Source organism: Scomber scombrus, chromosome 2 (assembly GCF_963691925.1).
Source record: "Scomber scombrus chromosome 2, fScoSco1.1, whole genome shotgun sequence".
Lineage (NCBI taxonomy): Eukaryota > Metazoa > Chordata > Actinopteri > Scombriformes > Scombridae > Scomber > Scomber scombrus.
This window is the reverse complement of record NC_084971.1, coordinates 32,588,067-32,614,758: the sequence shown is the minus strand read 5'-3', so window position 1 is coordinate 32,614,758 and position 26,692 is coordinate 32,588,067. Positions and strand designations below refer to the sequence as shown.

Here is a 26,692-nt window from a genome sequence, read left to right as displayed (position 1 = left end):
ATTGCTGATGTGTTCATAACATTTTATTGACTGTGCTGTACAGTGCAGCTGGATCTTCCCCAGTTTCCCGACCTCTGGTTCTGAGAGGGGAAATTAAAACAATAAATCAGGTGAAGATATTATATTAAATTATACATTCATAAGAACAATGTTACAATTAAATAAAAATAGAAACAAAACTGTTGCTACTGTGTTCCTGTATGAATAGCTGCTCACCTCGGGGCAGTACCAGCTCTGTTAAAGTTAACAGCAGCGTACTCGGTAACCTCTTGTTCCTCCATGTGTCTGTGTAGCTGATCTGATCTGATGTTGGAGTAGAGAGGATCTGCCTGGTTGTTGGAGAACTGCACACTGGCATAATGAAGGTTATCTTGCTCTGGCTGTGTCTGGAGGGTGATAGAAATGAGGAAAGTGTTGGTTTCTGTGAAGAAGGATTGTTAAGACACAACATGAAGAGCTTCACAGTCAGATGAGCTTTCTAGTGTCACTTTAAGATAGTGAGTGTGGAAGTGTGAAACCAGGATAGAATAGTATAACTCTCCCTCCTCACCCTCTCTCTGTCGTCTGGTCTCTCCTCAGCCTCAGACAATTGATTGGAGGCTCTCTTTTTCCTGCTGAGGAGAATTAATTAAAAACACAAATGACTGAATTTTGAGCAATAATTCAGTGAAACAGAACTGCTTACCTCATCCATAGGAAGACAGAGAGGATTATCATAAGCAGGAGAACAGCAGTTATTACTCCAGCAGCGATTGATTTTCCTGTTCCTGGTGAACAGCGATGAAAAGAAAACACTGACAGTTAATCAGGGTGTTACAGCATGTTCGTGTCCAAGTTTCAGTCAATATGTGTATTCAGTATAACAGCTCTTTTCAGCTTAGAATATGTTTGATACATCTTTAATGTGAATTTCTGTTTTATATTATTTATCATTAGATCACTTAACTCTCTTAACTTGTACATTTTGATTGTTAGGCACTATAACTTGTGAATAAGAAAAACATTGGCAAGTAAATCAGAGTTGACCCTAGCTCAGATCTCTTTTTACTAGGATATGGATTGAGCTGACTCCTCCAGTCAGCAGTGAATCACAATAAACCTGTTTTACTGTCTCTTATGAATACCACCCTTATTGTCTAAAGTAATCCACTTGGGGCTGCTGTCTCCCCCACCTGGACTGAGCAATCCACCTTCTTCCTGGAGAAAACATTTGCCTCAAACTTGGAGCTGCTAATCATCATCTGGACTGTGTCACTCTCACATGAACAAAAGGCACACAGGTGGTCACAATGTTATAAGAAACAGACCTGCATGGGCTCCACTTAGATATTCATAATTAACAGAACAGAAGCATTTGGCTACATTGGATATGATTAACCTGACCCCAACAATACAGACATAACTCAGGAGGGAACAAATAGATCTTAAATACTGATAACTGCTCTTGGAGACTGACAATGTCTTCAGCAGAAGTATTTATTTAGGCTCAATATTGAGGAGACTGCAGAGTGTAATCACATGTTACAGGTGAAGAGCAGTGACTCCCCAAAATCCAAGGCTGTCCCAAGGAAGAAGGATGTATTAAACCCCCTCAGATCCTCACATTTGGTGGCTGGCACAGTGCAGTAAATATTACCCAATAAAGTAATTTCTACTTATACTCCCCTTACCTAGCTCATACCACTCACATCCAGAAAGAGTTTCACAACAATGACTTAGTATAGATGGAGGTTAATGAAATCCCCCCTGCATCACATCAGATGGAGTGTAATGTCTCTGAGGCTTACCTGTCACAACCATCAGATGTAAGGTGGAGTTATGACGTCCTCTTCTGTTCTGGGCTTCACAGGAATAATTCCCACTGTGTTCAGGTCTGAAATCAGTGATGGTGAAGATCTGTCCTGATGCTTTTGGTGAGTCTTCATTCTCCTTGTACCAGGTGTAATTAGCTGCTGGGTTAGCATCACTGCTACAGGTCAGAGTCACTGAACTGCCCTCCACTATCTCAGCAGAGGGACTCACTGACACAGAGGGAAGCTTTGGAGCATCTGGAGGAGACATATCAATATGAATTAACAATAAAATGAGGAATGGTCGCATTAGTTCAACATGATGAACTGAAGCTGCTCAGTGAACTACAGCAGCAGACTGAATGTGAACCAGGCAGAGCTGAAGAAAGAAGACATGATCAAAACAATCAAATCAATCTGTATGTTGCTAATCTGTTTCACTCACATTTCACATCAATAAAGATGTATTCAGATGTCCTCTTCCCCAGCTGGTTCTCAGCTGTACAGTAATACTCTCCAGAGTCAGAGGACTGGATGGAGCTGAAGACAAGCTGTGGTTCTTTACTGAGAGGTTGAAGGTCTGGATTTACATTCTTCTTGTACCAGGTGTATTTAGCTGCTGGGTTAGCATCACTGCTACAGGTTAGATTCACTGAACTTCCCTCCATGATTTCCCCAGAGGGACTCATTGACACAGAGGGAAGCTTTGGAGCATCTGGAGGAGAAAACATAGTTGGTCAACAGTGGAATAACTGACACAATGTAAGAAGCAAATGTTTGACACAAAGTGAGGAGTGAAACTTGATTCCCTCGTTGCTGCTCATATTAAAATCAACTGTTACCTTGGATACATTTTGACATTGTGTTAATGACATAGTTAGGTAAACTCACACACTGAAGGAGAGCGGTAATCCTCATGTCCTTTCAAAGCACAGGAGATGTTGTCACCAGGATTAAACTGCCCTGAATAAAGAGAAGTGTCCTCCTTCATCATTTTCTGTCCGTTCTTGAACCAGACGTAAGAAATACGACCTGCTGGACTGCAGCTGCTGAGACATTTCAGCTCTGCCTCCATATGAGACTGATGGACTGTTATTGTGATCACCTGCACCTGGAGAGCTGCATATGTGAGTAAGGACAATATTATCATCATTAGTTCTAAATAATCATAGATAAACATGCACATCAACACATCAGTTACAATTCCTAGAAGTATTGGAGGACAGCAGCTGTATTCAAAATGTATGTTTGTGATGACGATCGATCATTAGTAAAAACTTCAGTGTTTTTAACGTAATATTAGTATATTTATGTCTGTTTGTGTTCACCAGTACCTGTGACAGTCAGAGTTGTTCCAGGTAAACTACTCCCCCATTCAAACAAATATGTTTTGAATGTGAAGTGATACTGGGCTGAATCGCTCTCTCTCAGGTCAGAGATTCTCAGAGTGGAGCGTCCTTTCTCTGTTTTAAGGACCTGAACACGACCTGTATACTGGGAGTCTTTACTAAGGTCCTCAGGCTGTGAGTGATTCTGCCACCGATGACTACTATCAGGACTGAACCAGAATGATGTGAAGTCTCCATAGTATACTGTGTATGTGCAGGAAATGTCCACTGATGAGCCTCTGAAGGCACAGATGCTTCCGTCAGTGTAAATCACTCTGTTGCAGGATTGATCACGGACACCTGAAAGATAAAAAATAATTTAAAATAACTTAATAATTGTGTGGTCTCAGATTTGTTTGGGGAGAGAGTTCAGAGGGAGGGGCCAGCTATGAAGAAAGCTCTGTCACCACAGGTCTGGTGCATGAATTGAATCTTACTTAATAGAAGCAATAGCGCATTTAAGTAACATAAATATTATAACTAAAACACTTCATGTAGAAGCAACATATTTTCTATATTGTCAATATTTCAGCATCTAAAATATTTCACCTAATAAAAAGAATTTCAGCACATTATATCACAACATATCTGACAATTGCTTTCCATTATTTTGTGTCTGAACAAGAAGGGCTGACATATAATAATGAACTCAAATCACATTCACAAATCTAATCAACATTTCATTGTATTGGGATGGCAGAATATTTTCCAGGATTAATATCTCAGAATTTAGTCACATGAAATTGTAAGTATTTGCACGGTTAAAAAGGAGCAAGTCAGAAATTATATTTTTGTGTATTTTGAATGAACTGACTCTTAATTTACATTTATTTTGAAGTCAGCACAGTCAGTAAGATATAAGATTTTTTTTATGAATTACATGAACATACAATGGATAGTACAATAGTTTAAAGGCTCCACTAGATGTGGTTATGTTAGTGGGAGACTGTTGTAAACTCACACACTGAAGGAGCAGGATGATGCTCAAATCCTTTTAATGCACAGGAATAGCTGTTTGCAGGAGTAAAGTCTCCTTCATAAGTAGAAGATGTTTTATCCTGAATTTTTTGTCCATTCTTGTACCAGATGAAGGAAGAACGATCAGGTAGACGACAGCTGCTGTGACACTTCAGCTCTGCCCAGGTATGGTACTGATGGACTGTTGATCTAAAGACCTGCACTTGTAGATTTGGCTCTGCGAGGGAAAAAAAGGGACCCGTCATTTGTACATCACAGATAACAAAAATAAAGGCAGACAGTTCATATAAGTGACCAACTAAATTGGTGGGTCATTTAACACAAATTCTTGGGCCACTAGCGGCCTAAAAGTTAACCGGAGGGTCACCAGTTCAATCCCCTGGAACAGCAGGATGAATTACCACCACTGAGGTGTCCGTGAGCTGTTCAGTGCCCAGTAGATCAGACTGTGGTTGTACTGGGCAGCTTCAAGGTGTGAATTTATGTAACTGTGTGAATGTGATCAGGGCATTCCTGAAAAAGAGAGCATTGCCCTTCTTTGAATAAATAAAGATTTAAAGAAAAAACTGAAACAAACAAACAAACAAAAAAACAACCTTGAATAAATGAGTAAAAAAAATGAAATATCCTTCAATCACAATTGATTAAATTCATCTCCATGAGTTCAGCCAATCGCTCCATTAGTTTGTCATCAGCATGTTTAAATGCACTGTGTCAGTGTTTGCGGTCATCAGTACCTGTGACAGTCAGAGTTGTTCCAGGTGAAGCAGTATATTTCCCTCCTGGTTGGTTTGTTATAAACATGAACTTGTACTCAGCTGAGTCTCTCTCTCTCAGGTCTCTGATTGTCAGAGTACAGTCGTTCTTATCACAGTGATATTGCACACGATCTGCATAATCTGAGTCTGTTCTCAGATCCACAGGTTCATTATTACTCCCTTTAGTAAACCAGAATGTTTCATCAACTGCAGTATCAACATTATTTATCCTGGATGGGTATCTGTAGGTGCAGTTTATGTCCACTGTTGATCCTTTTATGGCACAGATGTGAGTAGAAGTGTAAGTCACTCCCCAGCCATTCTGACCCTGTACCACTGTAACACAGAGCACATCAGAAACCACAATCACATTTATAACAAGTTAAGAATCAGTTAATAAGACAAAGTGGATCATGGCACCAACAAGATTTCATCTTCAGTCGTTGTCATTCAAAGCTCCTCATCGTTCATCAATCTAACTAGAACTGAACTGGGTGAACACAGGCACAGAAAAGTCAAAGATATTTAAACATACTTTGAAATTAAAGTGCAAAAAACAGTTTTAGATGCTGTTTACAGTTAATCTCTCTGCACTGAGACAGAGCATGGTACAGTCTGAAGGTCCAGTGAAGGAAAAATAATTTATTGAAGCTGTGAACATTAATGTGGTTTTACTGAACAGAATAATGAGAGTGTGCTTGTGTTGTTCAGTTTCCTGTCTGTTAGTTCAACTTTGGTCAAGTTGCTGCTCAGCTTAGTATGAAAACCACAAAGAAATGCAGAACATGAAGTGAAAGCCACAAAAATAAAATATGTGTCAATAAGTTTTCACAGAAAGGGGAAACTGTTATAGTTGTATCAGCTAAAACAGTTGTCCAGCTCTACAGTTCAGAGTGCAGAAATAACCAAACCAAACTAATTAAAAACATCATGTCGAAATGAAATGTTCAGTGCATTGCTGTACCATCATAGAACTATAAATATATTCATATACATCTATAAAATATATTATTCTTACAACCTATGGAGGGAGGGAGGACACACCATATCAGCCAGGCCCCACCCCTACCACTCATGACGCAGACACAGCAGAACATCTTAATATAATATTATTACTTCATTTAATAGCTATATTTTACACAGGTATAAACAGAAGTGAAGAAGTGTTGTATACTTTAAAAGTTATTCATAATACTGCATCAAACATACATCAAACCTAAATGTCCTACAATTTAAATGTAGATATACAGTACCTGACACACAGAGAAGGAAGACAACAAATCCACTGGCTGCTGCTGTTAAACTCATAGCTGCTCCTCTCATCTCTCTGTGAGGCTTCAGAGACAATAAAATACATCAAATAATGTACACAACATGTAATAGTCATATCAGTAAACTGTTCTACTGACAGCAGAGAAGGATGTTGTCTGTTAAGATGCTCGTCGTCTGTGATCTGTGAGCAGAAGTGAGATAGCAGGCTTAAATTAAATGAGTACATTTCCTTCCTCTTTCTCATTACTATGAATATACTTGTACTTTCTAGAGACCCAATGTGATCTTTGTACAGAGAATAAGAGACCAGTGGTCTGGCCTATCAGCAATCTAAAGAGAGAAGAGAAATAATGACATATTTTTATCATCTTCATCTTTTTAAGTGTGTGCACAGTTTAGTGTCTAAAGAAAACACGTGACATATGTGTGGCATTTGGTGCATCAACACCTCACATTTCTAGTGCATGTTGAGACACTTGTTGGGCCTTAATGTCATGGTGGACTGAGCACATGGCTTTTCTTTGTCTGCTGAAAGACAAAGCATTAAATGCGGCCTAGAGGAAACATCAAGGCCTGATTTGAGTGACAACCAAGTTTTCCTGTTTTCTAGAGACTTAATCTATGTAATACAGAATAAGAGTCCAGTGGCCTTTTAGTAATTTAAAGAGAAAAAACAATAAGACATTTTACTATCTTAATGTTAGCTTATGTGCACAGTTCAGTGTCTAAAAATAAACATGACATATGTGCCAGATGTGTGACAGTTGGTTTGATGCATCTCCTCACACTTCTAGTGCATGTTGAGACTCTGAATACACCACCATGAGTTCAAAGAGATGTAGTGCATCAGCATGGTAGTAAGAAGTTACATGTTGACGCAGTGTTTATTGCAAGTTAAAATTAAAGTAGATCAAAAAATTATATAGGGATCTATGTGAAAATCAAATTACCCAAGGTTTGACATCTACAGTTGTAAACTCACTCATTCACAATCACTCTGACTGAAACACAGAGCACATCAGAAATCAGTTCTGCTGTGTAAATATGCAATGATCCTCTCTACAGTTCATCTTTTCGACCTGTGAACCATGACACAGTTTAAATTAAAGGGGGACAAAAAGGCTGACTATTGTGGGCATAGATAAAAAAATATATTTTCTTGGTTCTATCAGGTAGATTGTGTACCGAGATGTCCCATGGGGAAACATTAAAAATGACGTACCTACCTTTTGAAATTAACACCCAAATCTAACAATGTGACACCAAAAAAAAATCTAAAACTACATACAGCGCTAGACACCGAAGGAAAGTGAGAAAATATGTTTTTGTTATTCAGGTGAACTGAGCCTTTAAAGCAGACAGTGGAGGGAGACCTCAGTGATGAAGCCTGAATCTGCAACACTGAAGCTTCACCACTAGAGGGCAGTGAAACATCAGATACTGAATCACAACCCTGAGACAACATTTTACCATCCATCACTAATTGTCTACACAAATTTAAAGTTACTTTCAGTACTTTTCACTTTTTATGTTTGAGTTGCATCTTAATATGTTTACACTTGACATTAAATGCATTAATAATTAAAGTTAGAGGTTCAGTTTCAAAAGCATTGATTGTTCACATTGGTGACCTTGTTGTACAGTAGTTGAACAAACTCTCACAGTCCAGGTGTCTAAGTATGAAAATGATTCAGTCAGTGATCTACAGCTGTAACTAACAAATATGGACTGTTATACTGAAAAGGCTTCATACTCAGTAAACTGCCACATATTCTGCTTCACTGAGTGACCCCGAAGAGTATAAATAAACTGAAAATACAATAAACAGCTAAAATAACAATAAGGGTCGTCTTCAATACAAACTGTGTCTGTGCATCTTCATTTTAGCAACATCCCAAATTATAATAACAAGTTTCCTCATAAACTAAAAAGGAAGTGAGAGATAAATCAGCACGAAAGAACAGATTTAAAGAAAAGATTAATATTTTTTTGTTTTAATATCTGGTTAATAAATTCAGATCCTGAAATATAAACATTAAAACTATTTCAAGCTGAAACTTTGTGCACAGTCACCCTCTACATCAGTGAGAGGGAACTGAACTGTGTTCCGGTCCTCTGCAATGATGCCAACGCAAAAGTAACTTAAAACTGCATTCTATCAAAAGGCCACCAGGGGGCGACCGTTTTGGTGTCAAAAGGACTTCCGTCTCAATACAAGTCAATGGAGAATTCACCAACTTCTCACTTGATTTCTAACCTCAGTAAACGTTTTCAAAATGTGTTTATGGTCTCAATCGCTAGTTTAAAGCCTTCTTCAATGCAGTATGATGTTCATTTGTGAAGTTTTGGCCTCACTGATTTCATGACTGACTGACTGTTTATTGTATATCAGCCACTGCAATACCTGGATAATGTGACATTCAGCAAAGTGTGATAGAACTGAGATTATGTTTGATGTGTTAAAATATACAGTAAACTGCACAAAAAGCCAAACAGGATTCATCAATAGTGATTAATTACAGTATGTACACATTTAAAATAACAGTTTGCATTGCAGCTCTAATCATAAATATCTGTAATATAACTAAAATAAGCTTGCATTAGTTCAGACAGAACACTCAGTAAATTATAAATCAGTTGAGTCACACACAGCACCTGATATTCAACTGATCTAAACAATCAATCATGTTTGACACGTTGACATGATTCAGTTCAAGCTGCCATCAGCACATTCTTCTCAAAGCTTCTGCTACATGCTATTACTGACTGTCTGTGCTGCTCACTTCTTCCTGCTGCTGCTGCTGAAAACTGAACATGAAAACGTCCACATGGTCCTCTACAGCCTCTCTCTCTCTCCACTGTCATATTTCACTGTTGTACTACTTTCGGTTTCCATCAGATGAGTCCAGCCTCTGGTTCAACTGCATCAGAACAAAATCACATGACATTTAGATGAGGTACATCTAATAACTGTAACTATGAATCTGATGTCAGCCTGTTTTTTACCTTTCAGGAGGCTCCAACCTGACTGGATTTTACTTCAGGTTTTCGTAGACATCTTCGTCATCCGTCTCTGCTCCAGTGTTGACCCGCAAGTCTGAGACGTTCTCATACACAGGACAAGGGTCCAGCTGATGGAGAGAGATAAGACAATATGAGACTCAACAAGCATCATTTGTGCAATCTGCATAATAATAGAATTTAAAGAAATGTTTTAATAATAATGCTTCAGACTTAATTCTGTGCTGAAATATTTACCAAAGCAATTTTTTTCATTTAAATTCATGTCTTAGTTCTATCAATAAGGTCTCTCTCTCTCTCACCTCTATTGTCCCTACAGGTTCATTCAGTTCAATAGGGGAGCTCATAGTTTTCTTCTTCCTGGATTGAATACAACAAAAACAAGAAATCTTTAACACTATTTAAATTATTAACTTAGAACTTTGAAAATGTTTGGATAAGAAGATAAATGAAAGGATGTTTTGTGTATTGTTTTACCTCATCCACAGAATCAAGAGAAGCAGAGGAATCAGTATCAGGACCACCAGAGTCAACCCAATGATGATCATGAATACTGGTTTCCCTAAAATGACCAAAGACCAAAAGAAGGAAGATAAACCTCTTCAATAAGATAATGTTTGTGTGTGTGTGTGTGTGTGTGTGTGTGTGTGTGTGTGTGTGTGAAGATCAATGAGTATAACTTACATTTCACAACAGTCAGATGTAAGGTGGAGTTATGACGTCCTCTTCTGTTCTGGGCTTCACAGTAATAATTCCCACTGTGTTCAGGTCTGAAATCAGTGATGGTGAAGATCTGTCCTGATGCTTTTGGTGAGTCTTCATTCTCCTTGTACCAAGTGTAATTAGCTGCTGGGTTAGCATCACTACTACAGGTCAGATTCACTGAACTGCCCTCCACTATCTCCTCAGAGGGACTCACTGACACAGAGGGAAGCTTTGGAGCATCTGGAGGAAAACATTTATGGTTTATATATATTCTTATGTATAATGTAAGAGGATTATTTTTGTTGTGTACATGTGTAGATGCCTTTAATGTGATTACAGTATCTTACAAATTATTATGGTTTTGCATGTTTCATTTGAAAATTCTGACAAATTAATGTCTGCAATTCCTTTGAACCGCCAGCAGGAGGTGTCTAAGTTTTATATAACAAACTAATTTTAGTCATTCCCTCTGGGATAATAATGATGTCATTCTACTGTATGTTGAACCTGTAGCTTTCTAAAGCTAAAATCTTTCTTGGCATCACGCCATTAGTAAAGCTGTTGTTACTGTGTATGGTCACATGACCAGCCTTGTCTTTGCTTTCCTAGAATCTAGCTATCATGAAACTTGAAACAACTTGTGAATCCACTCTTGGCCTTAAAGATGTGTAGATATTTTGTACTTACACTGGACATCAATGAATAGAAATGAGGAGTTAATCTGTCCATATTTATTTTCAGACTTGCAGTAGTAGATTCCTCTGTCCTCAGAACTGATGGACGTAAAATTAAAATGTCCTTCTGACCTTTGAAGCAGTGTTTGGTTGTTCTTGTACCAGGTGTAATAAGCTGCTGGGTTAGCATCACTGCTACAAGTCAGAGTCACTGAACTTCCCTCCACTATCTCAGCAGATGGACTCCCTGACACAGAGGGAAGCTTTGGAGCATCTGGAGAAGATATATCAGATGAATTAACAATAAAGTGAGGAATGGTTGCATTAGTTCAACATAATGAACTGAAGCTGCTCAGTGAACTACAACAGCAGACTGAATGTGAAGCAGGTAGAGCTGAAAAAAGACGACATCAAAACAATCAAATCAATCTGTATGTTGCTAATCTGTTTTACTCACATTTCACATCAATAAAGATGTATTCAGATGTCCTCTTCCACGGCTGGTTCTCAGCTGTACAGTAATACTCTCCAGAGTCAGAGGACTGGATGGAGCTGAAGACAAGCTGTGGTTCTTTACTGAGAGGTTGAAAGACTGGATTTACATTCTTCTTGTACCAGGTGTATTCAGCTGCTGGGTTAGCATCACTGCTACAGGTTAGATTCACTGAACTGCCCTCAATGATTTCACCAGAGGGACTCACTGTCACAGACGGAAGCTTTGAGATATCTGGAGGAGAAAACAGAGTTGGTCAACAGTGCAATAACTGACACAATGTAAGAAGCAAATGTTTGACACAAAGTGAGGAGTGAAAGTTGGTTCCCTGGTTGCTGCTAATTAAAATCAACTGTCTGTTACCTTGGAAACATTTTGACATTGTATTAGTTACATAGTCAACAGAGTGTAACATGTTTTATAAAGGCAGCAGTGATCCCCCAATTTTTTAATTTTCACAGTGAGACTAAAGATTTAATGCATTCAGTTGTCAAGTACTTGGTAAAAGAGTTTCTCTAATAGGAAGGATGAAACATTTCTAAATTGTTAAAACTCCATATTTATCTGCAGTAACACAGAGCAGGTTGTATTGATACTGACAACAGTAGAGCTCAATGAGAAAAACATGTTGCCAATAATAAGTGAGGTAGTGGGGTCACTCATACCATAAATACATGAAGTCATTGTACAGTACTTCAGATTAAAGACTCCACAATATGCTGCTATGTTAGTGGAAGACTGTGAAGAAAACTCACAAACTGAACGAGAGGGGAAATCCTCATATCCTGTAACAGCACAGGAATAGCTGTCTGCATCATTGAAGTTGGTTGAATAAGATGTTTTGCCACTAATTTTCTGTCCATTCTTGTACCAGGTGAAAGACGAACGATCAGGTAGACGACAGCTGCTTTGACAGTGCAGCTCTGCTGAGGAAGGATTGATTGTTGATGGGATCACCTGCACTTGGAGATCTGGAACTGTGAAGAAAGAACAGAAACGTAATTTATTGTTAATACACACACAAACATTCACAGTGACATTTACAAGATATTAACCATTTGAAATTAAACTAAGACTTTTCAATGAAAATGTTACCTGTGACAGTCAAAGTGACTCCAGTTGAACTAGTATATTTCCCTCCTGGTTGGTTTGTTATGAACCTGAACTTGTATTCAGCTGAGTCTCTCTCTCTCAGGTCTGTGATTCTCATAATGCACTCGTTCTTATCACAGTGATACTGCACACGACCTGCGTAATCTGAGTCTGTTCTCAGATCCACAGGTGCATTATTACTCAGTTTAGTTAACCAGAATGTTTCATCAACTGCAGTATCACGGTCATTTATCCTGGATGGGTAACTGTAGGTGCAGTGTATGTCCACTGTTGATCCTTTTATGGCACAGATGTGAGTAGAAGTGTAAGTCACTCCCCAGTCATTCTGACCCTGTACCACTGTAACACAGAGCACATCAGAAACCACAATCACATTTATAACAAGTTAAGAATCAGTGAATAAGACAAAGTGGATCATGGCACCAATATGATTTTATCTTTTGTCAGTGTCATTCAAAGCTCTTCATTGTGCATCAATCTAACTAGAAATGAACTGTGTGAACAGTCATAGAAAATTCCAAATAAATTCATGAATAATATTAATTTACAGTACAAAAAATATTTCAGATGCTGTTTACAGTTAATTTGTCTGCACTGAGACAGACCATTGTACAGTCTGAAGGTGCAGTGAAGGAACAAGAATATATTGAAGCTGACTCTGAATGTCAACAATGTTCAACTGTTTACATATGCAGATGACATGGCTTTGGTTGGTTTTATATCAGGAAATAATCCCACCCATGAGGAAGCTTATTTTAGACAGTTCTCTGTTTTGCAGGACTGGTGCCAGGCCAGTTATCTGGAAATTAACGTGGCCAAAACAAAAGAAACGTATAGTACAAATGAAGGGAGCTATTAATGTTACATTACCCCTATTGTTCTTAACAACCCGTCTGTGGAGGTTGTGGATCATTTCAAGTATTTAGGTACAATCATCGATCACACCTTGAGCTTCAATGAGCACTCAGAAAGCGTTTTTAAGAGAGCAAATCAGTGACTATTTTTAATTAGGAAATTGAAGAGTTTTGGTGTAAGTAGACATTTACTGGAAATGGCGTACAGAGGCCTTGTCGAAAGCATTTTGAAGTTTAATATAGCTGCTTGGTATGGCAACCTGAATGTGAAGCAAAAACACAAGCTTTCCTCGATTGTAAATATCACAATTGTTGCATAAGACACAACAACAACTCGGTGAGGTGTTCAACAGTGTAGTAGTCAGGAAGGCCAGACAGATATCTGGGGAAGCTTCACACCCCTTAAACTGAGAGTTTGAACTGCTTCCATCCGGCCGCAGATTCAGAGTCCCAAGGGCGAGCAAGAACATATTTAAGAAATCTTTCATTCCACATGCAATACAAGCGCTGAACATGATATGACTGTACCAGGAGATCCCCTCAGAAGGCTATAGTATTTACACCTGCTGTTGCTGTTTTATGCCTATTTGCACAACTTTTTCTTTTCTTTTTTGTTGTATGTCATGGAGTGTCTTGATTTGTCTTTTGTAATTTGATGTCTTGGAGAGGCCGAAGACAAATTTCCACCATGGTGGACAATAAAGTTTATCTATCTATCTATCTATGAACATTAATGTGGTTTTACTGAACAGGATGAGAAGAAGAAACTGAATCATTAGAGAGTCTGTGCTTGTCTTGTTTAGTTTCCTGTCTGTTTGTTCTTTGGTAAAGTTGCTGCTCAGCTAAATGTGAAAACGAGAAAGAAATGTGGAACATGAAGTGTGGGAAACTACTGAGAGTGACTAAAATAAAAATAGGTGTCAATGCGTTTTTACAGAAATGGGGAACTGTTATAGTTGTAAACAGCTAAAACAGTTGTCCAGCTCTACAGTATAGAGTGCAGAAATCACCAAACTGATTAAAGACATCTTGTGGAGATGAAACTCTCACTGCATTGCTGTACCATCATATAACTATGAATATATGCATATGCATGTATAAACATATATGATTCTTACAATTAATGGAGGGAGGGTGGACAAACCATATCAGCCAGGCCCTTAATTGTGTGTGTGTGTGTGTGTGTGTGTGTGTGTGTGTGTGTATTCTCCAAGAGTTAATCTATTAGGAAGCCTAAAATATAGCTAACCTGTTAAAACAACATACTGTATTTCTCTGCAGTAACACAGAGCAGGTTGTATTATATTGATACTGACAACAGTAGAGCTCAATGAGAAAAACATGGTACCAATAACAAATGAGGCAGTGGGGTCACTCATACTAGAAATACATGAAGTCATTGTACAGTACTTTAGATAAAAGACTTCACAAGATGCTGTTATGTTAGTGGAAGACTGTGAAGAAAACTCACAAACTGAACGAGAGGGGAAATCCTCATATCCCGTGACAGCACAGGAATAGTTGTCTGCATGATTGAAGTTGGTTGAATAAGAAGAAGATGTTTGTCTTGTAATTTTCTGTCCATTCTTGTACCAGATGAAGGAAAAACGATCAGGTAAACGACAGCTGCTTTGACACTTCAGCTCTGCTAAGGAAGGATTGATTGTTGATGGGATCACCTGCACCTGGAGATCTGGATCTGTGAAGAAAGAACAGAAATTGTATTTATGTTCATACACACAAACATTCACAGTAACATTTCCAAGATATTAAACATTTTGAGATTTGATTATATTTTTCCATGAAAATGTTACCTTTGACAGTCAAAGTGACTCCAGGTGAACCAGTATATTTCCCTCCTGGTTGGTTTGTTATGAACCTGAACTTGTACTCAGCTGAGTCTCTCTCTCTCAGGTCTGTGATTCTCATAATGCAGTCGTTCTTATCACAGTGATACTGCACACGACCTGCGTACTCTGAGTCTGTTCTCAGATCCACACATTCATTATTATTCAGTTCAGTAAACCAGAATGTTTCATCAACTGCAGTATCAACATTATTTATCCTGGATGGGTATCTGTAGGTGCAGTGTATGTCCACTGTTGATCCTTTTATGGCACAGATGTGAGTAGAAGTGTAAGTCACTCCCCAGTCATTCTGACCCTGTACCACTGTAACACAGAGCACATCAGAAACCACAACCAATCACATTTATAACAAGTTAAGAATTAGTGAATAAGACAAAGTGGATCATGGCTCCAATATGATATTATCTGTAGTCGTTGTCATTCAAAGCTCCTCATCGTGCATCAATCTAACAAGAACTGACCTGGATTACAGTATTTTATCAGTTGATTAGCATATTTTATCATTTGTTAATGCTGAATGTTTCAGCTTTTGTGCATTCATGCTGCAAGTTTACTTTACAAACATAATATGAGAAAAATCACGATTAACTCATTTTAGGGGTGGAACAGCAGATCAGTGATACATCAGCGTTGTTTTCACTCTTCCAGATGTTTATGGGTCAGTGATAAGAAAGGGTTGGTAACATGAGCAATTCAAAAATATTACAATTTGTTTTAAATGCATGCATCAAGTGTACATTAAGTAAACTGAAAATGTCAAATGGTGTAACCACAACATAATGATAAGTATTTTTACATTCATATTTTAATGCATTTTGTCAATATTGAGCAGAACATGTGACAAATTGTTTAAAATTGGTAAAGGAAAAAATCATAGTGTTGCATTGCAAAAGTGGATTATTGCACCTTTTTGGTTCACATTTATTTTCCTGTATATAATTCACCAATTGGACACTAGGTTGGTGTAACTGGTATTTTTCCATAGACTGTATATAAGAAATGGACGTAACATCCGTGACGTCACCCATTGGTTTGTGGACTGCTGCTCAGAGGCCAATAGTATCGGATCTGAGCAGCCCCATTTTGAAAGTTTCAGGTGCATGCCGGGAAAAATAAAAACACGGATTCTACTTATATGGGCATCAGGAGGGGCATGAGGCGCCCTCCTGAACCTGTGAACCAATCAACCTGTCAATCACGACGTAGCCACGCCCTAAAGTATACCCTGCTTTATCATCAAATATAAAATCAGGGAGGCAAAAATTTCACAAATGAACATCATACTGCATTGAAGAAGGCTTTAAACTAGCGATCGAGACCATGAACACATTTTGAAAACGTTTACTGAGGTTAGAAATCAAGTGAGAAGTTGGTGAATTCTCCATTGACTTGTATTGAGACGGAAGTCCTTTTGACACCAAAACGGTCGCCCCCTGGTGGCCTTTTGATAGAATGCAGTTTTAAGTTACTTCCTCGTTGGCCTCATTTCAGAGGACCGGAACTCCCCGCCTGTATTTTTCATAAAAATCTGATATACTGCCTGACCATGTTCCTTCTACAGTCAAACACTATAGTTTGTTGAAGAAATGGACATGGAAAATTGTATTGTGTATTGTGAATACAGTTGATAAAAATTCAATTTCAAGAATTTTGGTTAATGTACCTTTAAAAGATCTGTGTGGGCAGAGAGAGAGAGAGAGACAGGAACTGGTTCCAGTAACCCCTTAATGAGTTCAGAGGTTCGGGCTCAGAGATGATATTGTTATATTATAAAGAGGTCAGGTGGTTCAGAGATGATGTTATTATATTAGAAAGAGGTCAGGTGGTTCAGGCCAGATGAAGACATTCTTCCCACCCAGCTGTTTCATGCAGCTGTGATGAGCCACTTTTTCCTTGTTAGAAGATGGCATCCAATGGGGAAAGTCCATTTTTATTTATTTAGTTTGATTGTTTGTTTTGTTTAGTAATGTGATTGTAAAAATGTAAATAATTATATTTTACAGATGTTATGTTCAAGTGACATTTCTCTTTTTTTATGATTAATCTTTAATTAGCATCATAAACTACTGATATTTGACAAAATGGTTCTTTAACAGAAAAGCTTTTAATAGCACTCACGTGATGTAAGCAGTTGTATGATTTTAACATTTCATTTCAAAATTAAATTTGACACCTGTGTAAGCATATGGCTTTGATCTCAATATTTGATATGTCATTTTTACAGTAAATATTCATGTTTAATGAATTCTTATGAATTATCATTGTTTTTCTAGGGTCAAAACACTTAACAAGTAAACTGAGCAAACCTGACCAAGCCCAAATAACGTCAATTTATGAGTAATTGTTTAGAGCTTCTAACCTTGTCAGGCAGCAGTTATGTTCAGTGGCGGCTGGTGACTAAAATGTTTGGGGGGGCGCAGTTTGATGGTTGGTGGTCCTAGGGTTAGTGTCAAATAAGCCGTAGCACCACTTCATACCGCAGCAAAAAAATATAAATAAGAAAGAAAAACTAATCTAAAAACAACACAACACACTATAATGTCCCCTGGTTGGTCCCAGTAAAGTATCTCTGACCCACAGAGAGAGGAATACAAAATTATAACCAGACATGATAAAATGCCCATTTCACTCACATCACCTGAAGATACCAGCAGTTAAAGCAGAGTTACCAATAAGGTAATATGCTAGAAAAGAGACACAACCTATATTTTAGTTATTGTGTCTTCAGTCCTGATTTCACTGTAATCTGTTAGTTGTTGCAATACCTAAACATGACAATAGATGGCGCATTAAGCACTATACACTGCTGTGATTAGGCATAATTTATTTAACTTATTTTAATAATGAAATGTACCCAAATCAACTGTAATAGTCAAAATTACTTCCATCATTTCTTATCCTGCATTTATGCATTTTAGTTTTTTACACTTCATAGTTATGTCTTTTATAAAGTCTTTTTTAACACTTTACAATATTAATAACAGCAATGCAGCTACTACCTGATCTTTTATATGTCCCGTTGGAGCTGCTGCATGCACCCACTGACTGAATCTATGTTCCTCTTCTGGAGCTTGGCATAGCAGAGGTCTACATGTGGCCAGATGTGGTGAAACAGCTGCAGAAAGAGCTCAGCAATGCTAAGTCTGCTAAAAACAACTTAGCTCCATGCTATTGTCTCGATGGCTGCAGCTTTCTGTTTGATTTTTTTCAGAGAGATGTTTTAGGTCTCGTTCCCCTGTCGTTGTCCATAACGTTTCGGTGCTGACACTTTGAAACAGCAAACAGATAAAGCAATAAAAGGAATAACTCACACTGCATCCAGCTAGCCAGCTCCGTTTATCATAACAGCAGCAGGAGATACTCTCAGCTCCTCCATCACCTGCTGCTGATTTATCCTCTTTCTCTCTTCTAGTTAAAGTCTTGTGAAATTAGGTTTTTGTAGAGAAATTACAAAATAATCTTCTTTAATTTCCGCGGCTCCACTTTAACGTCATCTCCTGAATCTACCGTCAGCAGGAGTTTGGGTGACAGCAGCTGACGGGAGGGCGTGAATGACAGCCAGAACTGTCCAATCACAGTAGATTAAAAAACATGAAACAACAAGAATTCGCTGCCAATAAAAGTGGGCGTGTCCGGGGCGCACTGAGCTGCGCCCCGTGGGAAACGTGACGCAGGCCAATGAGAGAGCAGCCTCAGGTCACATGCTTGTCAAAAGTTTGAGGGCTTGCATTGACTTCCATTAGTCCGGCGCCCCACATACAGGAAGTACATATAGAAATTAATAAAATACCATTTGGAATCGATTTATAATGAATGATGACAGGTGCTTAGAGGCTAACAGGACCATCTTGCTAACAAATACTATTTATTTCATAATTATTTAGCATTATCTAATTCATTTATGTTTAATATGTTTAAGTAGATTTTGGCCAGATATTTGATGGGGGCGGCGCCCCAGCGCCCCGCATTGACCGGCCGCCACTGGTTATGTTCATCCTGGGGTCCTTTACTGTAAAACCACTTCCTGTTGCATGGCCTTCTTCACAATTTTAACAAAACACGGAAATCTTAACTGGAGGTTACACTACAAGACACTTCATGTTGTTTACTTGACTTGACATGATTCCCCGAATCAAATGTAATATTTGGAACAACTGTATTCCATTTAGGACTGAACGATATAATGTGGTTTTACTTAACAGGATAAGAAGAAGAAACTGAATCATTAGAGAGTCTGTGCTTATCTTGTTTATTTTCCTCTCTGTCAGTTGTTTGGTCAAGTTGCTGCTCAGTTAAGTGTGAAACCGAGAAAGAAATGCAGAACATGCAGTGTGCGAAACTACAGATGGCGACTAAAATAAAATAGGTGTCAGTAAGTTTTCACAGGGAGGAGCAACTGTTATAATTCTAACAGCTAAAACAGTTCACAGTACAGAGTGCAGAAATTAATGAATGGGTTTTTAACATCATGATAAGATGAAATTCTCAGTACATTGTTGTACCATCATAGAACTATTAATATATTCAAATGCATGAAAATAAATTATTTTAAACAAGCGATTAACCCACACATGTTCTGTTTGACACTTGTCCTGGCCTGTAGTTTAGAAATAAGGAAGTCATGCAGCAGTAACGTTAGGGTCTTATGAACGGCAAATTCAGCTCCAAGTCCCTGCCAGATGTTCTGTCCACAAGACCAAAGTTATTTATATTACGGAGTATGTCGAGTCTCAAATACCTGTCGCTGGCCAAGCAGCTGATACAAAGAGACCTCCTCCTACTCAACAAAGGTGTGTGTGTGTGTGTGTGTGTGTGTGTGTGTGTGTGTGTGTGTGAGTGTGAGAGAGAGAGAGAGAGAGACTTTGTGTATGATCAGGTGACTGAATGTAACTAGTTCCGAACAGGTATCATAACTGACAGCAGATTTTTGGAGCATGCAGTATTTCATTGTTCTGGATTGTTTAAATTATATTAATCATACATTTGCATAAAACAAGCATATGTATCCACTCCCATGTTAATAGGAGTATTAAAAACTTAAAATATCCCTTTTAATGTATATTTCGGAAAAATTTTGAAATGTGTAAAACAAGTTAACTCATGGCGATCATGCGATTAAATATTTGAATCAATTGACAGCCCTAATAGAAATATATAATTCTTACAATGTTGAAGGAGGGTGGACTAATAATATCAGCCAGGCCACACCCCCATTCTTCATGATGCAGGCACATATAAACATCTTAATGTAGTATTATTTAAGTGTTCAGCAGTGAATACTGATATTATTTTTTGGCATTTTGCCTTCAGTCAACAGCTGTAGTTTATGGTACACAGGTATAAACAGACGTGAATGTTTTGTGTTTTAAAGTTGAACAGTTATTCATCATACTGCATCACACATACATTAAACTTAAATGTCCTACAATGTAAATGTAGATATACAGTACCTGACACAGAGAGAAGGAAGACAACAAATCCTCTCGCTGCTGCTGTTAAAGTCATAGCTGCTCCTCTCATCTCTACTTACAGCAAAGAAGGGTGTTGTCTGTTAAGATGCTCGTCATCTGTGATCTGTGAGCGGAAGTGAGATATCAGGCTTAAATTAAATGAGCACATTTCCTTCCTCTTTCTTATTATTATGAATATGCATGAGGAGCCAAATGCCAGTATAGGTGTATGTGACAAGCACGTTTTCCTCTGTTCTAGGGACTTCATATAATCTATGTTAGAGAGAATAAGAGACCAATGTTCTGGCCCTTTAATAATTTAAAGAGAAAAGAGAAATAATGTGACATTTTTTATTATCTCAATCTTTAATCGTTTGTGCACAGTTCAGTGTCTAAAGAAAACACGTGATGTATGTGTGGGATGTGTGACATTTGGTCTTTGTAAAGATGGAACAATGCTCTCTACAGTTAATCTCTTTGATCTGTGAACCATGACACAATTTAACTGCACAGTAATTAGGCTGAATATTAATGACAGATTAAAAAATATTGTCTTGGTTCTGTCAGATAGATTGTGTACCGAAATGTCCTTTATTTAAATATGGAAAAATATTTAAAATGACATTAAAAATCACCCATATCTCATATCTTTTTAAGGTGAACTGAGCCTTTAAAGCAAATAGTAATGAAGCCTGAATCTGCAGCACTGAAGTTTCATCACTAAAGGACAGTGAAACATCTGACAAATATTTAAATGTACTTTTAGTACTTTTCAATTACTGAGTAACAGATAAAAGTAATGTGATTACAGTACAGACATCCAACACTGGTTGTCATGTAAGACACATTCAGAAAGATCTGAACAGTCTGGCTGATACCTTGCAGAAAACTTTTTCTGTGCTATTTTTATTTTATTTTCTTTCACTCAGTAACTTGTAACTCAAACCAAAGTGATGATTGTGATGAATAAGTCAATATTTCTTTAGCATCTTGCCTGATAATGCCAGTTGTACATTACCTGTTTTGTTGCCAGTGGCTCGTCTTCGTGACACATGAGGTTGTTTATTCATTTTGAGTTCCTGACAGAGAACATTATGGAAAAGAGCCTTCTTGATCTTAGGGTTAAGTTGGCTTCCTGATGTCATTTGCTCAGTTAATTTCCGTAGAGAGTCTATTTTTGGTTCATCTCCTTTTTGTTTGCCATTTGATTTATCACTTATTTGAGCCTTCTTTTACCACCATGTCTGCTTTCTCAGTCGGTTTCACTGTTTCATTAATTTCTTTTTTTTCAAAGCTTTTATTTCCCTTGAATGCCTTGTCCTAGCTTTGCTTCTCCGTCTCTGCTTGTAGTTGGCTCTTCCATACTCTGGTCTTTTGGACTATCTTGGGGGGGGGGGGCTATTTGCTGCATTGCATTCTGGCCTTTCTTGATAAATGGTGAATGGACTGTACTTATATAGCTCCTGTCTAATATTTTGACCACTCAATGCACTTTTACATTACATGTCACGTTGCTCATCAGGAGGAGACTAACCATTCACACACATTCATACACCGTTGGTGGAGCCATCGAAGGCAATTTGGGATTAAGTATCTTGTCCAGGACACATCGACGTGCAGACTGGAGCAGCCGGGAATCAAACCTCCGATATTCTGATTGGTGGACGACCACTCTACCTCCTGAATGACAGCCGCCTTGATCTTTTCTGAGCATCCCTCCAATACTTTTTGTGATGCCTCTGTTACCTTGATCCCAAGTCTCCTATTTGTCTGACTTTTTTGTTTTGAACCCTGTTCCTCCACCTTTGTATTTCCTTCTCTAGATTGGCACATCTGCTGTCTGGGTCACTGTTTATTTTTTCTCTTCTTTTTCTCTGATACTCCCTATTTCTATGTCTTTGCTCTTCCACTGACATTTTCTGTGTAGTCAATTTCTGCCTAAAATAGAGATAAAAACAATAAATATAAGTTAGTATTTGTGGAAACAATGTGGATTATATTGGAAGACAGTGTTGACACATTAAAGCTGTGACTGCAGTTATATTATCATTGTTTGTTGAAAATATCAAAAAATATAAAACTTACGAGACCATGTGTCCTACCACTGCATCCACCAAGAGCAAGGAGAGGAAAAGGGGTCCTGAGGTTTATAAATGAAAATATGCATGATTTATTCAGTATTATTATTTAAATACTTATTTTTGCAGTTTGACATTGTGACTTGCAGAGAACAGGCTAATTTACAGTGCCCATTTAAAAAAAGAAGTGTAATTATTTAAATATATGTTAAATTAATTTCATGAGTATAAAGGGTCTTACAAATTAAACTTTTAAAGACTTTATTATTAAATTTGTGTATTTTTAATGCAAACTATGAATTTTCAGTGGAGGACATATTTTGTCTCTTATCTCAAGAATCAGTGATTTAAAAATTATCATTTGATTGTAATATTATTTAAACAAAATAACATTTGCATTCTTCCTTTAACATCTTACCATGTTTTTTCTCCTTTTTCCAGTCATTAAAACATTAGAAATCAATGAGACAATTTCACAACTACACACTGGTTACATTAATGCAGCTTCAGTTCACAAAATATCATGTTAATCACAGCATAACTAATAAAACGTTAACATTAACTCGCATACAAACTGATTTCTGTAAAAACAAACTACTCAAAATAGCAGCTACTCAGCTTAACAGTTAGCCTTGTAACCACAAAGCCGGGAAAATCATCAGTACACAACTCAAATGTTTTTCTTTTTTTCCAAAATCACTACAGTTTTTCTATATTTACAAATCATCAATTGATTGTAATGTTATTTTAACATTAATTTAACTAAACAAAATAGAAAAGATGTCCATAACATCTTGTCATATTTTATCTCCCCACCCCATCATTAAAACATTAAAAATCAATGAGACAATTACTCACAGGTTATATAAATGTAGCTTCAGCTCACAAAATATGTTAATCACAGCATAAGACTCACACATTGACGCATTTCAACCAGTTCACACGACACACCTGTTATTTCTCACGCTGAAAAGCGATAGATCCCACCGCACAGAAACTAATATATTATATACAGAAATGAACAGCGAGGCGTTCATAGCTATCCCGAGTTAGCGACCTACCAGCCAATCAGAAAATAGTATTTCTTGTTGCTGGGTATATTCGGAAAACAAGTCCAACGGTCACTAATGTTAGCACCAATGGTTATCAACAGTCACTAACGTTAGCGGTTGCTAACGGCTGCTAACTGTTGCTAACGCTAGCGCAGCTACCGCTAACGTTTTTTTTCCTTTCTCTTTAATTTTCTGACTCTGCCGGTTAATAAGGTCACATTTACATAAAAACTAGCTATAATTAATAACTCACCAAGACTTTCTTTGGCAGAGAGCAGCAGAATTGTGACTGCTCCGTGTTTTGTTTCTTTTCTTAGGGTTTGTTGGGGTCAGCTCTGTCGGTCTGGATGTCTGTGTTGTTGCTCTGATGGAAAGAGAGCTGCCGCCTCTCAATATGGTCTTTTATAATGGGGAAGATGGTTTAACTACTATTGAATTAATACAGTTAATTTTTTATTTTTATTTATGTAGTTAATAGTCAGATCATGTCCTCAAAATTCATCTCCTTATAATTAAGTTATCTATTTTTAAATGTAATTATTCATCTATTGTCAGTGTTTTGGTAACCACGGTTACATTCGCCTTCAGGTTCAGCTCTTTCTTCATATAGAGCTGTTTCTTCATATAACGGACTACAACACCCACATCAGTGTTGATGTTAACACCAATCCGCCTGTCAATCTCACATCTAAACATGACAAAGTATATAGAATTGCCATTTGAGTCATTCAGTGTGCGATTTATGGATGTACAAGGTGGCTGATGTGTTTACTGTAAATATTATCGTGTGTATTGACACTTCCAAACATGTCAAATAGAGTTCTGTTTACATCCTACCACCTTCGAAACTGTCCCCCTAGATCGCCCTGAGAGTTGCCCTGTCTGGTTCGCTTCATGCAGGAGTGTCTGTCCTCTCCATCCTCCAAGAAAGAAAAGTGCCAAAAAAAGAGATATACAAATGCTGGAATAGATTTACTGTCAGCAGAATACAGCTCTTTACCACCATCTAGTGGCAAAATTCTCAAACTACAACTGGATTAGAAAAAATATGTTTTCCAGTGTCTTTTTAAAAGAAATGTTTCACATAGGTGTAACCGACGGTGGTTGATGTGTCATGTGCGTTGTGTGACATTACGTGCAGCAGGGGAAGAGACTCAGACCAGATAACTTTGGAGGCGACCTTTGTTTATTCTTCTGATCACAGAAACAAACAACAAAATCCTCAGGTCAGTCAGTTACACATAGCCCTACACAAATCAAACGACACAAAAACATGTTAGAATACTATACAAAACTGAAGCTAACAAACAAACAAACAGAAAAAAAGCGTATCTCTCCCATGGATTTCAGTGACAAAAGTGGAGAGACAGAGGCGGGAAACAACATTTATAATGAGGAGTCGCACAGAAATGAATGTCGGGGTGCAAACAAAAACACTCACGTTCCACTTGACCGGAGGAGTAACAAGTCAGGTATGCAACTATTTTGTGTAATTTTATGATAATAATATGAACAATAATACTCAAAACATGCTATTATAACATAATTAACTCTGTTACATAGGTAATTCATTTGTCATACTTCTCACAAATTGCACCACCTGTTACAGTATTCCAGAGCTAAGTCCAAGGCTGCAAATTGTTTCAAAGTTTAGTCTGTTTCCCCTGACCACAAATTAATAAATATTACACTGACAAGAGTCCAGACCTCAATCAAGTGCAGACTGTGGCTAGTGAAGTGTTGCCATACTAGTCCTCACAGATGTAAAAGATGATTGCAAGGTTGGGATAAGTCTGAGAATATGGAATAGTCACCTTGTTTAGCAGGTGTAAGCAAAATGTCATTGGCATAAAGATGAACTCATAAATCAAAAAGATGGATAATGGTTATGTTGTCATATTATCAAAATTGTATTTGTCTTCATAGCTGGTAAATACATTCAGATTCTAAAAAGTAAAGATTCTGTATACTGTCGCCCTCTGCAGCAGTGAGAGGGAACTGAAATCATGTTTCCAACTACAGAGATGTTGTGGAAGCTGGCTGTTTATTGTATATTAGCCACTGCAATACCTGAGATTATGTTTCAATGTGTGAAAATATACACTAAACTGCAAAAGAAGCTAACCAGGATTCCTTAAAAGTGATTCATTACAATATGTAGACATTTAAAATAACAGTTCGCATTGCGGCGATAATCCTAAATATCTGTTATATAACTAAAAATAAGCTTGCATTAGCTCAGACAGAACACTCAAATTACACACATAAATTATAAATCAGTTGAGTCACACACACCACCTGATATTCAACTGATCTAAACAATCAATCATGTTTGACACGTCGACATGATTCAGTTCAAGCTGCCATCAGCACATTCTTCTCAAAGCTTCTGCTACATGATGTTACTGACTGTCTGTGCTGCTCACTTCTACCTGCTGCTGCTGCTGAAAACTGAACATGAAAACGTCCACATGGTCCTCTACAGCCTCTCTCTCCACTGTCATATTTCACTGTTGTACTACTTTCTGTTTCCATCAGGTGAGTCCAGCCTCTGGTTCAACTGCATCAGAACAAAATCACATGACATTTAGATGAGGTACATCTCATAACTGTAAATGAATCTGATGTCAGCCTGTTTTTTACCTTTCAGGAGGCTCCAACCTGACTGGATTTTACTCCAGGTCTTCCTGCTCCTCTGTGTCGTTTGTCTCTGCAGCAGTGACGACCTGCAAGTCTGAGATGTCCTCATATACAGGATAAGTGTCCAACTGATGGAGAGAGAGATGACAATATGAGAATCAATGAGCCTTATAAACCCAATTTGCATACTGTTAGAATCACAAAAAAAAACTTTAATAATAATAATACTTCAGACTAAATTCTATTCTGAATCAATTCTAATCAGAAAGCTGTTCCTTGAAATTAAATTCACTTAATGATTTCATGTTGATAATAAAATGTGATCTAGTGCATTTATAAGCCAAATGTTCATAACTATATTTAATGAAACTTCTGGCAATAAGGTCTCTCTCTCACCTCTATAGTCTCTACAGGTTCATTCAGTTCAGTGGTGGAGCTCAGAGTTTTCTTCTTCCTGGATTGAATCCAACAATATCCAAAAATATTTAATGATGACAAGAAAACTCATTATTCAAAATCTATGTTTGTTTTTTGAAAAGAAAAGAAAATAATTATTGT

General features: G+C 37.7%; 1 protein-coding gene and 1 long non-coding RNA gene across 2 annotated transcripts; both read right to left on the bottom strand.

The window, feature by feature from the left end:
* Positions 1–13: 13 nt before the first annotated feature.
* Positions 14–24,390, bottom strand: LOC133986901 (B-cell receptor CD22-like). The gene is made up of 14 exons (XM_062426349.1): positions 24,335–24,390; positions 24,071–24,182; positions 21,383–21,443; positions 14,861–15,217; positions 12,175–12,531; positions 11,835–12,056; positions 11,044–11,313; positions 10,600–10,860; positions 2,236–2,505; positions 1,788–2,048; positions 686–767; positions 551–614; positions 217–386; positions 14–80 (listed from the first exon to the last, which is right to left on the bottom strand). Exons 1-14 carry the CDS (start codon positions 24,388–24,390, stop codon positions 14–16), a joined length of 2,610 nt encoding a protein of 869 aa, XP_062282333.1.
* Positions 24,391–25,848: 1,458 nt separating this feature from the next.
* Positions 25,849–26,583, bottom strand: LOC133998096 (uncharacterized). Its single transcript, XR_009927335.1, has 3 exons — positions 26,531–26,583; positions 26,138–26,262; positions 25,849–26,054 (listed from the first exon to the last, which is right to left on the bottom strand). It is a non-coding gene; the product is annotated as an uncharacterized LOC133998096 (long non-coding RNA).
* Between the last annotated feature and the right edge of the window lie 109 nt (positions 26,584–26,692).